General features: G+C 36.7%; 1 protein-coding gene across 6 annotated transcripts in view; it reads left to right on the forward strand.

The window, feature by feature from the left end:
- LOC131677054 (uncharacterized) overlaps positions 1-16408 on the forward strand; it is a 376540-nt gene that overhangs the window by 262113 nt on the left and 98019 nt on the right. For all 6 annotated transcript variants that reach the window (XM_058956582.1, XM_058956585.1, XM_058956583.1 and 3 more), the window contains one exon: positions 14508-14555. In XM_058956582.1, coding sequence (XP_058812565.1) covers positions 14508-14555 — 48 coding nt within the window. The remainder of the gene's footprint in view (positions 1-14507; positions 14556-16408) is intronic.

Consider the following 16408-nt stretch of genomic DNA (forward strand, 5'->3'; position numbering starts at 1 on the left):
TACAATCAAACTGATTTCGATAATAATCGGCAGGGGGAACCAACCAGACAGACAGACGTACGTAACTTGGAACGATCCACATTCATTATTATACTTTGGCGATCATATCCGTTGGACCTTGCTTTAGTTTGTATTATAGTTGGAAGCCTTCGTCGGCAAAATAACAATTTGTCTTTCGTATCGGCCGCAGACTGTACTACCCGGAGCAAGGCCTTCGGAGTCAAGTGCGTACAGCACAACGAAAATGTAGCAGCACCGAGCTGCATTGTTCGTGGATAAGAGAATACCTACCTACAGGTAAGAAGCTACCGGAACGAGAGATTCAGATTGGATTACATTGAAACCTGTTATTTTAGATGATCACCTCCTAAATAGACCATCAATCATAGCAAGACAGTAGCGACCGCACAAGTTATTCTCGTGTTCATTCTAAACAAAATTTGAAATGATTAGCAATGTATGACGCTCTAATCGCTAATCAGTCCTAGTAAATCCATCCGCGGTTCTATCCGGAAAACCGCGAGTTTCGCGTGCCGCACGCGCGAGGCTCCTCGTATCGGTCGGTATATTTACCGTACAAACCGCTCCTCTGAAACACCTCCGTGTCGTCGTGTGATCTGTGCTCCCTTTACTCTCTCCAGCTGATAAAAAGTTAAATAATCAACTGCTCAGACTGGCAATGTAGTGACTATTTGAGGTAAAAGATTGTCGCTCACCCGCAATGGCGCACGCTTGCGGGCAACCTTGTGCACTGTTTAGTGCTTGGTCAGCTAAACCTAAACAGCAAATATTGAGTGCAATTGCAAAAAACCAGTTACGATCGCTTTGAGTATTTACTGTTACTGCATGATGTCGCGGTACTTTCCATTAGAAGGTCATAACTGAAAGTTATCAATCTCCTATTGATATTTATAACTTATTTGGGTGTTTATTTAATATTTCATGATAAGATTATTTAGATTTTCTGTTTTTATAAAAAAATATCTTTAATCAATTTATGTCGTTTATGTTTCGGAAGTTACTACAGCAAACCCAGTTTAAAAGCTGTTAAAGATATACCACGAATTGAGACGGCGCCGGTGGTTGAGTGGTAAGCGTGACCGCCACTCATTCCAGTTGGCCTGGGTTCAATTCCAGTCGTTGAGATTTTTCTGAGGTGAAAAAATCTGTGGTCACGTCTTCCTTCGGTAGGGAAGTAAAGCCGTTGGTCCCCGGTCCATGAAATAGGTGGATCGATATCTAGCCCAGGTAGTGGAATCACCTCTCTGGCGTCGGTAAAGAAGAAGTATATCCATCTTCTATACTCTACTAACAAAAATATCCTCCTCCCGTGATACTTGTGGAGTGCGCAATAGTATATACGGCCTCTAGCAAAAGCAAGTATCGGACTAACAATTCCTTCCCTTTCCTTCCGCGATCTACGTTCGGGCCTGGCCGGCGCCGGTATTGATCAGAAACACTTTAGGATTACCAGGAGTTGCACATTGAAAGATGTTTCGCTACTCCCAAGCATAATTATCTACTGATTCCCTGTGCAACTTCAGCTAGTCCCGATCGATAACGGAGTAGCAGCCAGGGGTGGTCGCACAAGCTCAAGCTCAAGCTAAAGATATACCACGAATTGGAACATGTTTGATAAATCAACTGGCTAACAAGTCCACATTGATTACACAATTACAATTACACATTACACGCCATAACAAAATAACACATTCTGCAACAGTTGATTGAATGCGCATTCTATCCTGTCAAATCAACCAAGAGCGTTGCTGTCACCATGCCCCACCAAACGTATGGCTTAGTAGTTACTACCGAGAGACTGCGCTTCCAATGATCGTTCTCAAGGGAACTCTAAATCAGTGGTGGATCCAGGGGGAGGGTCCTGGGCCCCCCCGAAATTTTCAAACTTCTTGAGAAAATTTAAAATAATTTTTATTTTAAATTCGTATTAAATTCACAATCATTTCAAACCAGATTCGTCAACCAAAACTGATTTTAATTGAATGAGGGTATTACAGATTACGGATTGTACAATGAATAACATTTCAAAATCGAAATTTTGGACACCCTTCGAAATTTTTTTCTGGATCCGCTCCTGTTCTAAGTCCCTCTAAACAAGGTCCTAGCATGCGTCAAAATTGTTAGTGGTAGTGAACAGAAACAGACTTTAAAATGAGGTTTTGATGACGTAGACCGTACGGCGAGTAGCGTCTTAATTATTTCAGTGTTTGCCATGTTATTTCTGTTATTGTGAGTCAGTCGAATAAGGAAAGAATGCTTTCGCGTGTTTTCATTTACAGTTTAAACCGATTTCGTCAGTGGGAAAATTGGGAGGATTTGCTATAGGGTACCTATTATGAACATTTACATTAAGTACTATAAATTACGGCTTTCTGGTATAAATTAGAAGAGTTATTACTGTTACTTCCTTTAATTATCGATACACAAGTTCACCCCATAGAAAATCCTCCCGGGTTTCCCACCGACTAAATCGGATTGCGTCGGCACAATCGTCAGACTATGCCATCAATTAATCGATCGATTGTTGCATCGACTATTATGGGAGTTTAATATGGACGTCTGTCGATGCAACAACTGATTAAACATGACCGACGAAATGTGTTAAAATCGATGTATTTCAACCAATTAAATCGGTCGATTAGTTGGTAGTTTAAACCAGATTTATACAGATTAAATCTAACGATTAATATGTTGGTGAAAATTGTTCACCGACGAAACTTGGTTAATTAATTAATCGATCGACCTCGAAGCACCCGATTTCGTCGGTCAACTGGGAAATTTCGCAACTGTCAAACATTTTATTGACCTTTTTTCTGAGGCAAACAAACAAAACTCCTTTGGTTTGACTTTGCATCTGTAATTGTAAATGAGCTGTCAGAAATCTTAATGTGGTATTCCCTCACCGCTCTCTGCCACGAAACAGTGTGTGTCCTTCCGTGGTATACTCCAGCACGCCTGGTTATATCTACACGCAGAACTTTATTTAATCGTCGATAGTATACTTTTCTATCTGCCTCTCGTTTCTTCTGCTGTAAATTTTATTCATTGTACATATTCGGTCTATCCACTCATTAAATGCTTACTAGAAGTTTATGCTAGAGAACGCCTAAAAATCACAGCGGAATAAAAGAAACGAGAATAGAAAGTATGCTAAATCTGCATATTTTTGTTTCTTAGTGTAAGATGATATCATCTTGGCGCAAAACCTTGGAACGCACACACGAAGACAGTAAAATCTCACCAATACAAGAATGCCCTCACTCCTGTCAAATCAAAACAAAATTCTTTCCATTTTTCACAACACATTTTCGTCTTAACACACATAATTTCTTGCAAAATGTATAGATTATCTATTTAAAAGCAATTATGAAATCTAATTGACGTAATCTTCATATTATAAACACGATACAACACTAGAGGTGGAAAAAACCGGTTAAGTACCGGTACGGTCAACGTAAACGAAATCTCCACACATGCTTCCGATTGTTTTATACCGTGTACGGTTTTGCTCAGCCGAGGCAACTAAACCACACCAAACTTTCCCACTCTACTTTTACAGTAAACGGCAAGTTACGGCGCCCGAATAGAAATCTATATATATATATATATATATATATATATATATATATATATATATATATATATATATATATATATATATATATATATATATATATATATATATATATATATATATATATATATATATATATATATATATATATATATATATATATATATATATATATATATATATATATATATATATATATATATATATATATATATATATATATATATATATATATATATATATATATATATATATATATATATATATATATATATATATATATATATATATATATATATACAGGGTGTGTGGTTCATGGTTAAGAATCTCTCGGGGGGTGATAGACTGTCATATTTGGAGAAAAAAATTGTTCTACACATACCATCAAATCTCAACCGTTACAGAGTTATTGAACTTTTAGTGTAAAAAACTTATTTGTCTTAAAATATCTCTAACTTTAAAAGTGTACTTTGTATTTTAAATGTTTTAGTTCCATTCGAAAGGTGAGAAAATTTCGCATTGAGTGATGCCCTCACATGTTTCAGTTAATGAGTTTAAGTAGCCTTTTCAAAGTAATTTATTGAAAATTAAACAATTTCAAACGATTTTTCGTTCATTTCTTGAAAATCCTAATAGTTAACCTCATCATTTTAATAATTCAGATTGTTAGTCTTGATGAGCTGCTTAATTTGTTATTTGACATGATACACTTACCTTTTCTTATTTTCAAGATTTTGGGTTATTCAACTTGGACATTTTTATCTCATTTTCACTAGTACCAGCTCTAATTGAAAAATTACGGCACTTATTGTACTTTTTTTTCTTTTTATTCAAAAACCAAGAAAATTTTACAGTGAAAAATGTATTAATACCTTTCAGTTAAGTGAATTTAGTATTCTTTTAAAAGTAAATTAGTTTAAAGTTAGTGCTATTATTAGCATTTTCGTTAATTTTCTTAAAATAGTAAATAATAAACATCACCATTATTATCATGGAAATAATGCATCTCAGCAAGTTCTACAGTTCTTTCTTTGACTCCATTCAATTATCTCTTTTGGTTTCGACGCAAAATCGTTTTAATCACATCGTTTCATATGCAAAAATAATGATTTCGAACCCACTACATTTGTGGCGAGCTCATGCTGTGTTAACTATTAAATTGCAGCAAAATGCAAAGAGATATAGACAAAGTGACTAATAAAAAGTTATAGAGAACATTAAGAGGCATCAAATGAACAATAGTTACGATAAATTTTGTTGATTAATAATTAGAATAATTAAAAAACTCTCCAAAAAACACAAATTTTGAGTTATTTCGTTAGTAAAAAATCATTTAGTACACTTAACTAAAAGATATTTGTACATACACTGATAGGACATTTTCTCAGCTTTCCAATGAAATCTTGTAAATAACAATATAAAGCATATTTTTTAGATTAGAGTCTTTTAAGCACTTGCAAGTCGGTTACAGGAAAAGTATAGTAATGAAATTACAAAGAAATGAGAAGAGATAGAAACATGACGTCCAAGAACAAATCATGAATCGTCCTAAAACCCAACTTTTGGATAATAGATATTGCTATAATCATACTTCATTATTTCGAGAAAATTAGCAAAAACCTCCTCAAAAACACTAACTTTTAACTACTTTACAGTTAAAAGGTAATTAAAACTAATTACTTAAAAGATATGAGAACACCATTCAATAGGAAATTTTCACACCATTCAAATGGAACTGAAACATTTAAAATACAAAGTATACTTTTAAAATTAGAGGTATTTTAAGACAAATAAGTTTTTTACACAAAAAGTTCAATAACTCTGTAACGGTTGAGATTTGATGGTATGTGTAGAACAATTTTTTTCTCCAAATATGGCAGTCTATCACCCCCCGAGAGATTCTTAACCATGAACCAAACACCCTGTATATATATATATATATATATATATATATATATATATATATATATATATATATATATATATATATATATATATATATATATATATATATATATATATATATATATATATATATATATATATATATATATATATATATATATATATATATATATATATATATATATATATATATATATATATATATATATATATATATATATATATATATATATATATATATATCCTATAGGATTAAAAAAAACCGTGCACTCGAAAACTGAGTTTTTTTTATCAGTTGTCTGCGTCTTTTTGGAAAAACACCGCCATCTCTGGTGCCAAAGATGCCAGGCGCACAGATTTATCTGAGTTTCACTGATTTTCAATGTTTTGCACAAACTTTCAAAACTGCACAGATTTCCACAGTTTTCTATTATAATGCACAACCGAGCAAATATTTCTCATTTTTTGTGTTTGAGACAAACTTGAACGTTTTTCTTACCTTCCAAATTTGCATAGATTTTTACGTAGACTGCGCACAGATTAAAAGTAATATTGCCTGGCATCCCTAAGTAGTGCATCTGCTGCAGTAAATTCTAGCAAATCAACAGGGCCTCCGTTAGAAGCCATCTATCTGTGTTTGATGATTCTGCCCTGGCCCATACAATGCATGTATGTAATGGTTAGCGCGGTAGAAGATTCATTTATGCATACCCGATGACGGCTTTTGCTAAATTCAATCAAGCGCGTAAATTGAAAGGGCGGAAACAGTGTAACGAATATGCCACTTGACGGGGAAAATCACACGCCACATACACTATAATCGAATCTCACTTGCTGCAGGTGATAAGTAGGTGGCTGACAGAGTGCTATTCAACACCCGCGCAAATTGTGTTGCCCTCCGTACAGGTACTGAATTTGATATAAGCGTGAAAATCGTTCCTGTCCTTGACCTACGATTTCGGAGAATGATTGGTTTTACATGATTTCCAATCCTGATTCGTGCCTACTCCCACTCCCGGCGCGGACGGATGGGTAACGCAGGATTGAATTTCAATTAATTTTTATACATACCAGGCGTCGCCCGCCCGGAACCCCACGTGGGAACATTAAATATTGAACGCATATTTTTATGACTTGAAACTATGGAAATGGGGAAAACTAAAATAAAACGCCAGCGCGAATCGGGTTGAAAATTGTAATACAATGTATTGCCTTGTTTGACACCGATGAGTACGCCCCCTCACTCTTCCGCGCCTCCTCCCCCCCCCCCCCCTGCAACCGAAGCTAACGATTGTCGTGTAAATGGATAATGGGAATGCTTTGGAAAACCCAAATCAGTACACAGTTGAGCAGTAACCGAACCAATTCCGTAACCATAATAAAATATTCTGTCTCGTCTCTTTCCGTGAACCCCGTTTGAATTCTTCCGTTTGACTGCCGCACCACCCGCTGTTCGCTTGGGCTCAGGCTCGCGGCAAGTGAGGGAAATCGATGAATCATGTCGTTGTCGTTTTTATTTTAGTTTTTGTTTGTACACACGCGGTTAAATTTTCAAAAACACATTGCATACCACGGCGGCGGCGTGAAGTTGGGCTTTAACAATTTAATGGAGCTGTAATTGCATGGTTTTTAAAAGTAATTGGAAGTCGCTGTTCTTTACAGTGGGTCGGTCAATGTGGAAAAAATTTCAAACATTTAAGTTGTTCGAAACTACCCACTGGACGAAATTTGGGAAGCAAGGGAGAAAATTAATTATAAAAATTAATATGTGTCAAGATGTGTCAAGATCTGTTACGAAAGAAACTAGAATGACACAGGGAAATCGCATATCCCATCGAAGTGGTTCGTCGCATGCCGCTTTCCAGTACAATCATTTTTGGAATCCTGCTGCGATCCAAAGTAACTGTGCCAAATTTGGGGGCGATTGCTTGCTTCCCGGATTTGTGTGGAAATTAGTATGCGAAAAACTGATTTATTGTATATCCACATATCATGATCGCTATTCCGTTCGCATTTAAAACTTTAAACTTTGCCGAAAACTGTAACTAGCTTGAAATTTTTTTTATAAAAATGTTATTACGATTTTCAAATAGAGTCAAATTAATTGCCGAAATTTATTAGTTCTGTTAACACTGCTAATGTGACAATCCTATCATAATATACTCGCATAGTCCCCGGCGGTAAACTCACCCTACTCCGACTGAGAGTTCTCCTACGGAGGAATTCCTCCCAATACCGATACCAACTTCCTTGAGCCATTTGGCTCCCAGTTTTATCGAGATCTACTCGGATATTATCCGGCAGTGAACTATCCTACTCCGACTAAGAGTTCCCTGACAGCGGAATTTCTCTCGGTGGCAATGTCTGTTTTGTGAGCCAAGGGAGCTCCCTTTTTTGTCACGATATAGTCGGATAGTCTACGGCGTTGAATCTAACCTACTGTGAATTCTCTGGAACAACTTATGTTCTCATTCAGCCCTTCGCTATGCAAATTTGCGATATTGTGACAGATCCTCTAAGCGCGGTGTTTCACGAAGCGCGGCCGTTCCTTTCGATCGGGAAAGGCCGCGTGGAATTTTGGGTAAATGCGCTAATACTCAAAACATCTCAAAATTCATAGTTTGCTCCCAGTGTTTTCCGGTACCTAATTGTTTGTATATGTGTAACATCAGTTCTACAATTACGAAGCGTTTAATGCAGTATGAAAATAATAGGTACAGACTTTAGGGTGATTCAGCCATTGAAAAATAATTCAAGCACGAGATCTGTTTCTAATTTTAACAAGTAAAATATGGTTTTATGCATGGTTGACTCTTCCTCACTTTCACGCATTGAAAAGCAAGCACTACATCGGCAAGAAAAATCACCCTAATGTACCCATACCGACGCGGATGCCCCTTCGAGGCACTTCCCCTTTGATATGAAGATATGTATGTGGTTCATAATTGAGTAAAGGTAGCATGAAGCTCTCATTGTCTTATTGTGAAAAACATATGATTCGCTTTCGAGTACATTTTTTATGACCGACCAGATGGAAGTAGAAGTTACAGTCGGTACCTCGTTAGACCGAGTGATTGCAGTTGATATCGCGTATAATATAATTAACAGATTACAGTTAACAAAGCTCATGTGATTTGTTATCTTCCGCAGGAATTTTACAAGACATGAGTTGGCAGGTAGCAAAGCGCGAATAGAAATATAATTCCATACATTGAGTTATGTACTACAATGTGAGTCAAGTTTTCTCATAAATTCCGCTTTATTTGCTCTATATAAATTGAAAATCTATTCGGAGATGGCTAGGAAGTACACAAGTGAAATAATAGGATAGTAATTAAGGGGGAACAATTCCGCGGGACCAGAAAAGAAGAATTCCAAACTAAACTTGACAACCGATGTGAACGAGACCTTTGCTGTAACTGCAACTGTACCATACATTCTGCCGATAAACTAATAATTTCCTTGATTTCTTTTCACACTGAGTCGACACCTATCGTTCGAGGAATTCCATTAGAAATGATAAGCGTGAGATGAATGGCATTGTTACTAGTAAAATCGAGGTGTGCAGAAGTCATTACGGTACATAAAAGGGGCGTTGGTTTTTAAGATGAGGGCTTGTGGAACCGATTACAGAATTCCTAGTATTTTTGTCTGCTGGTGCAATGTTCTCGACTGTACGGCAACAAGTTCCCACAAATTAAGGAGCACTGTGGTTCAGTGTTTACTTTGGAATTTTGAAATGACTACATGAGCCTTTTTGAACAGAGCTACTCCAGTAAGTAATTAGTTCTCAGTAAATTATTCGGCGATTTATTTAATTTTTGGTTAAAATTTGACAGTTCGTTAGCTATTTTCCCACGATGGGTTAAAGCCCTTATTCATCTCATTAGTCATGAACACTATTTCGTTGATAACTTGGCCAACTGTTACCGGATTGCGCTCAAATAGGTTTCAAAATCTTCGCCTCGTTCCTAAGAAGTTACTTTTGTACAATATAATGGATCATTTCAATAATATCCTGTAATTTTTCTATGCAAAAATATCGACAAGCGGCTCGGTGACGAAGCTTTTTGTAGAACGTCTCTGGCGAAAATACAATTTGCGGTGTTACCTACCGTTCAGAAACTAATTAACCGATTTATTTCAAATTTTGCATTCTATGTAAAAAATACCCAATTCCTAAGTTAAGTTTTCGAGATAATTTTTCATTTAAGAGGGATTTTACTTATAAAATGCGGAATTTTTCGTAAAAAATAGTCATTTTTATAACAAATGAGTAAAAAAACCCTTCATTGAAAAAATATCTTGAAAATTAAACGCAGGGGTTAGGTATTTTCAACATAGAATGTGTATGAAAAGTTTGAAATAAATCGGTTGAGTAGTTTTTGAATGACAGTTAACACCGCAAATTATGTTTTCCCAGCATCGTCACCGAGTAGCTTATCGATATTTATGCATGGAAAAATTTCAGAATGTTAATGAAATAATACATTACAAAAGTTTTGATCAATTCGCTTCACCCAAACTTCTAAAAAATCGCAAAAGGTGTTTTTTCACGTTGAAACCCTTACCCCACTTAAGGTAACCTGAAGGTAGTTTTTAATTAGTTCCTTGGGAGTAAAGAATACTTCCGTATTGTCTATGTTCTCTGTATCGTTATTTTCCTTATCTCTAACCTTTCGACTTCCCCAATTTTGCCCATCAGGGAAATGACGAAAAGACAATTCATGGCAAGGCATAAATCTCCGATCAACAAGGGGAATGTGCCATGTGAGCCAGTCGGTACCGACTCCTGACTCTGTGGCTAGATTGTTACTGTTAAGGTTCCATCTTGGGTTGAACGTCTTTAAGAATTGAACGCGTGGTAGTATGCGTAGAATTAATGCGTTCAGCTTCGCCAACGGTTAAGACCTTCACATACAGTGTTTTTGTTATTTTGGAGCTAGCAACAACCCGGTGCTAGCTTAGTCCGATCACTAGCTTAGTGTCGGATTCTGATGAGACGAAGTCGAAACACAAATTAATAACTTTTAGTTATAGGTTTTGTGTTCTTCACGCGCAAAGATGTTTCAAACAATTTTCAGATAGTCTATTGTCAACCAAAACATTCACCAACCCAATGATTTTTTCATTAGCTTCATTAGGACCTGAACCGAAAATAAGCTAGTAAAAGAACCATGGCTCATCATCTATAATAAAGTCTTCATCAAAAAAGCAATCATGCTAAGCATCAATCCATGCATTGCTCTGTTTGTTGACCGGTACCTCAGTTAAGGAGGTCAATACGGGACCCGGTCTATTTTCGAGCAATTACATCAGTGGTCGATTACAAAAAAAAAACACAGAAGATATTCATAAATTTATTTGCTTGTTTCCTTCATTCATTCTTTGATTCAAAAATAAACTATTTTGGGTAGAATTTTATTGACCCGTTAGGCTTGCGTTTAACTCGATAGGATTACACCATGCACACCTTCTTGAAAAGTTCAAGTTACGGTGTAACGCATTTAAAGATTGCACTTGATGTGTAATAAAATTATTGACGAATGAAATCTTTATTTTATTTTTAAATATTATTAAGTTGAACACTTTGATATTTCTACCATATTCATTTTGACTATAACTTATATGCATATATTATTTTATTTTATGTTCTTTCCAATGCCGCTTGTTCATGAAAGGTGTTTGTGTCTAATTATTAGAAAAGGTGTACAAACCGCTGCAGTATGGCGATTAAAAGAAAGCGTACCAACTCTATCCTGCAGTATTCTAGCTACAAGTTCGCCTTAACTTAGGATAGACGAATCTAATTTCCAATTCTTTCAGGAGTGCACATAAAAGTACTGCCAATATTCACCAAAATTCAAGGACATGTGGCCTGCGTTAAGCAAAAGAGGACCAGGCTCCATTTTGAGATACATGCTCCAAAAACGCTATTCGCATCCAATTTGGCTCTAACAACACCCACATCTATTTACTTTTGGAAACACAAATAGCAAACCAAAGCAAATAAGTATTTCTTAAATTGCTATGTTAATGGTAAGTTATCTAACAATGCATTTAACATGAAAAACACAAGAAAAAATGTAGGTGCTCTGTTCGATTTTGCTTAACGCAGGTCATGTAAAAATAAGAGTCATTCACGTTTTCCCGGGTTGTGCATCAAAAGAGACCAAATATTTGAATATCAAAACTTGCAAAATTCTATTATTAGGCAGAAAAGTACGTTGCAAGATTGTTCACGTCTAACGTAATCTTCATTTTTTATAATTTTGTTTTCAAGAATAAACAAGAATTTTTTATACCGAGGCACCTGCAAACCCCCTTAAACTAGCTCAGATACCTTCGTACAATGTTGCAGAAAAGACCGAGATCAACGATTCCTTTTTTATACTTGCAAGATTATAGAAATTAGGGCGGTATAATGATACCCTTATTGGAAAGGCAACTCGTGCTCATTTTGGATTCTCCTCGTGAACTGCAGTACCTCTGAACCTTGGCATGGCTATATTGCTGGAGGGCAAGTACAAATATGTATATGGGCACTCTTCATTGCATTTATGAACCAATCGGGTAATAAGACGCCGGTACTAGTTCTATACCGTGCAATTTATTTATCGTGATGTTCAATAGCAACACCAATTCTCAATCGAACCCCTGCGGACTATAATTCGAAATTCTGGATAATCTCTGTCGGAATTTTCGTTGCGAATGCAAAAACTGATTGTCTCAAGTAGCTACAAGCCTCAACATCATGTTCAAGTTGTACGTCAGTTTACAAAAGTCCCTAATATCTATATGGATCAGAAAATAATGAAATAAGCAAATGTTTCAATACGATTTGCCAAAAAGTTCATATCTATACCCGGGAAATAACTTCCCTGCGTATGTCGGACCTATCGGAAACATTTAGTTCATTTTCCTTCCGACACAGTCGCATCCAATCACCGCGATTGAAATCGATCTTGATGTCATGTTGTGTGCCAGATTTCGCTTTCTTGTGCTTTCCGGATTATGGCTGGTAGGAACGAGACTTACGCGCAATGCAACTCTGACTTTGAGTGAAGGCCAAACCGTTTTAGCAGTCTGCGGTGTGGCCAAAGGGTTAACAGAAGCTGGTGCGGGGAAAAATTAATTCAATCGCGTCTCGATGCTTGTTGAACCATACAGTTGCGGCCAAAATAATAAGACCACTTCGACATTGACCCGCTAGTCTCCACGTCATGATTAAGCATCATCTAGCGGCGGACACTAGTAATGATGTGTCAATCAGCGTTACCAACTTTGTGGTATGAAAAGTTAGTTGGTGCTATTAGATTTGACATTTTAATGGAGATGTCACAAAAACCAGGCGAAATGAAAATAAATCTGATCAGAATTTCGTTGTTTCCAAAATTCCAGTTTAAATACTATTGTAAGTATATTCAACTCAGGAGAAACATCGAATTGCATTAACAGCCTTCTTGCAAGCTTATAGAGAAAGAGGGATGGAAGATGCGAAACCCCAGATCATTAAAAAATGACCCTGAAAACCGCGAAGGAAAGCAGAATAGTAGGGATATATATAAGAAGCTTGGTCCGTCATAATTACTATCATTATTGAGCAGAATCCAATAATTAACAAGAATGTATTAATTTGGCACTAATTTTATGAAGTTCAATTAGAATTTTTTTCAATGTAAAGCGGTGGATATTCTTTATTCTTATGTTACTCATATAAATCTATAATAAATTAATTTAGTAGTTAACTCGATATTTAACGAAAGAAAATATAGAAGATTGCTAATTTTCTGTTTTGTAGAAGGTGGTCTTATTGTTTTGTCCGACACTCTGGCTGTTCGGAATGAGACGAGATGGTAGATACGATTGATTGGACAGATGCTGCCATAGCTGGATATATTGAAAGTGAACTGCTTTTACTTGTTGAGACATGGTGGTAAGATCTGATTGGTGTGAAATCCTTCCGATTCTTTTTGATCTATTGGTTTATCGTCGCCTACACTAAACTATTGAGGGGCCCGTCCACGAGGTACAACTTCCATATTTCAAGTTAAATATAATCATCACCCAAGACTTGCTGACTGTTACCTTGGGTGAATGGATGACAGTGAGTTTTGCTAATATGTACTAACGTATTGTGGATCGAATGTATTTTAAAATAGTTTAACAGTTTTCTAACCCCATTTCATCAACTTTTTTCTTGCTATTTAACTTCTAAAGCTGAAAATGGAATTAAAACTATTTTGTCCAAGCGAGAACAATGTCTACATCTGTAGTCAGTCGTGGATTTTCGTTTCGACTTCATCTGGGTCCCGTTTTAGATTTAGAGTCGTACTAAATCGACGAAATCGACACGCAAACCATTACTTGCTGATCAGTGATCTGGTTCAATTATAACCTAGTATTGAACCACAGACTAACAGACATAACACTCGAAAACAATACTTCGCCCGCTTTACCGGTCAATTTAAATATATTTGTAGTTGGGACTGTGGCCACATTTGCAATTATGGCGCCACTGACATATGAGCAAGCGTATGGGGATAGACCACTAGTGAAAAATTGCTCTTAAAACTGAGGGGTAACCCACCAGCAAGTGAGTGTTAGGGACTGTGAATAAAAGGTGGAGCTAGTGTTCTGGGAAAATTGCCGGATCGATGTTTTTTGAGGGAATTCCCTCATAGTGTTATGTCTGTTAGTCTGTGCTACAAAAAACTAGAATGACTTTGAACATGTGATGTTTGAATTGAGATGTCCATTTGTGCAGGACTCTAATCGGTTAATGTTAAATCACCCAAGCAAAATTTCTAATGCGAAAAATGTGCCAAAAATTATATTTTTCCTAACACAATCATGCAATTCTTTAATCAAAACGAGTCGAACTCGAAACTCCAACTCCAAGGATAAACGAAAATCTGAAAGGCTTTCTCCATTTATTCAGGCCCTGTTTGAAAAAAAATCTGACATACACGCAAATACAATTGATTTCTTCTTCTTTTTCTTTCAGTGGCCTCATCCATGAGGGTACAACACCATGGTCCAGACTCAGGAGCAGGTATGTGTAAAAAGTCTAGAATAGAGTGCTTTCCAATCTGTAACTGTATTAGTGTGATCAACCTGTCTTAATGTTCTGATAGGTGGAAGAACACAAATTGAAAATAACTTTTCGGTCGGATCATTTTCGTGGTGGAACCAGTACAACGGGTACTGTACGTTTCCGAAATGAGTTTTACGTTGGAACAGAGCATTTCAACATCGTTACAAATCATTTAGGCGAGCTAGTTCAAACCAAGACGGATACAGGTGTGCACATTTTTTTTCTATGTGTGAGTGCGGTTGTCATTTTTCTTCGATGAAGCCGAAGAGGATATGAAGATGAAAAGCACAAACAAATGGCGTAGTGGGCCTTTTTGTTGCCATAAGTTTTGTTTCGGTTCGGTCATAATTATTTTAAGCGGTATGTTTGAGGTAAAAAGAGTCACTATGTGTTCAAATCGGTAGATCCGAGGTGAAGCTCGGCCTTTTCTCCCTTTTCAACGTGTGCAAATGAATCAGGATGCTAGTTGAGATGTTTACGCACTCAATTCAGCTCGGTAATTTGCCAAGAGCTGTGTAGTCAGCAAATTTAGAAACTGATATCTCAGTAAAGTGAGATTAGTTTGCTGTTTTTCGGTGAAATATTTTCCGAGTCTTAGCACTCAAACGTCACTTTTACTGAGATATCGGCAAAAAATAATGTTTGCTGAATCTCAGCTGTTGTTATTTCGGCAAAGGATGCAAAAAAGCTGAGATTCGGCAGAAAAAAATATGTGTGTATGTTTACTTCAAGGGCCGCGGACGACAAGCTTAATTTTGCAAGAATAAAATTAATACACTCAAAAGCGTCAAATGTTCCCACCTTTCTTTCTTTTCATCTTGAGTTCAAACGTTTTGGCTGACAGTTTTACATATGAGTGCGGGCCCCTATTATTGGCTCGAATCAAAACTCGTCGAAATGTCAATTGATGATAGGTTCATCCGGAGTGTTCGTTTGTGTTTACATTTTGATAGCGTTGCCAATTTTATATTGATTCCACCACCCAATATGGCTACGCCACATTGCTTTTGCGCGTGCTGTCCGACTTCGCTGCTTTCTAAAACATAGCGATAGCCACTATGTTTTAGTAAGCCGGGCAAACGAGTGGATAACAGGTTCACTTGCTTCCGACAGCGGGTTGGTGGCTAGAATCTGTTGTGTCGCATTCCGGAATTAGAACCAGTAAGCATTTCGGTTGAGCTTAACTGGGAAGTTTCCTAAAATTTAACCTGGAAAATAAAACGGCAACGCTCCAGCACCCCGTTGAACTCTGACGTTATCGTCAGTTTTACAATACGGAATGAGCTTTGTTTACTTTCGACAAGTTTTGATTCGAGCCAACAACATCCAGATCTTTTCTTCGGCTCATATACGCACACTTCACATGACACAAATACTACATCACTAGCTGATGCAAAACTAAGACGTGCAAAATAATAAACATGGACGGAAAAAGCAAATCGGATTGTTTTCAACCAAGAAACTGCATGTGTGTTTGTGAGACCGAGTGACAAGAACTTAATTCAATACTTTACACTGACGTCACAAATGAACTCGAGTGTTCATTTATGATAGTTCGCTTGTACTGTTTACAAGAAACTAGAATTTTAAAATGGGTTACCGGATTCGTGCCGAGGCTTGACCATGGAAGATTTTACGCCGAAATCTCTCCAACCTGTCAAAACAAAAGTTCTTCTGCTTCTGAACATACCAACAGTATCAAAATAGCACTGAATTTCAAACCTAATACAATCCCTATTTTCGCCCTCGTTTGATGCTGGATTGTTCCCTGCCTTTTTTGTGTGATTTTAAAATTCTGTGACGTTTTCCGC

This window comes from Topomyia yanbarensis, chromosome 1 (genome assembly GCF_030247195.1).
Source record: "Topomyia yanbarensis strain Yona2022 chromosome 1, ASM3024719v1, whole genome shotgun sequence".
NCBI lineage: Eukaryota > Metazoa > Arthropoda > Insecta > Diptera > Culicidae > Topomyia > Topomyia yanbarensis.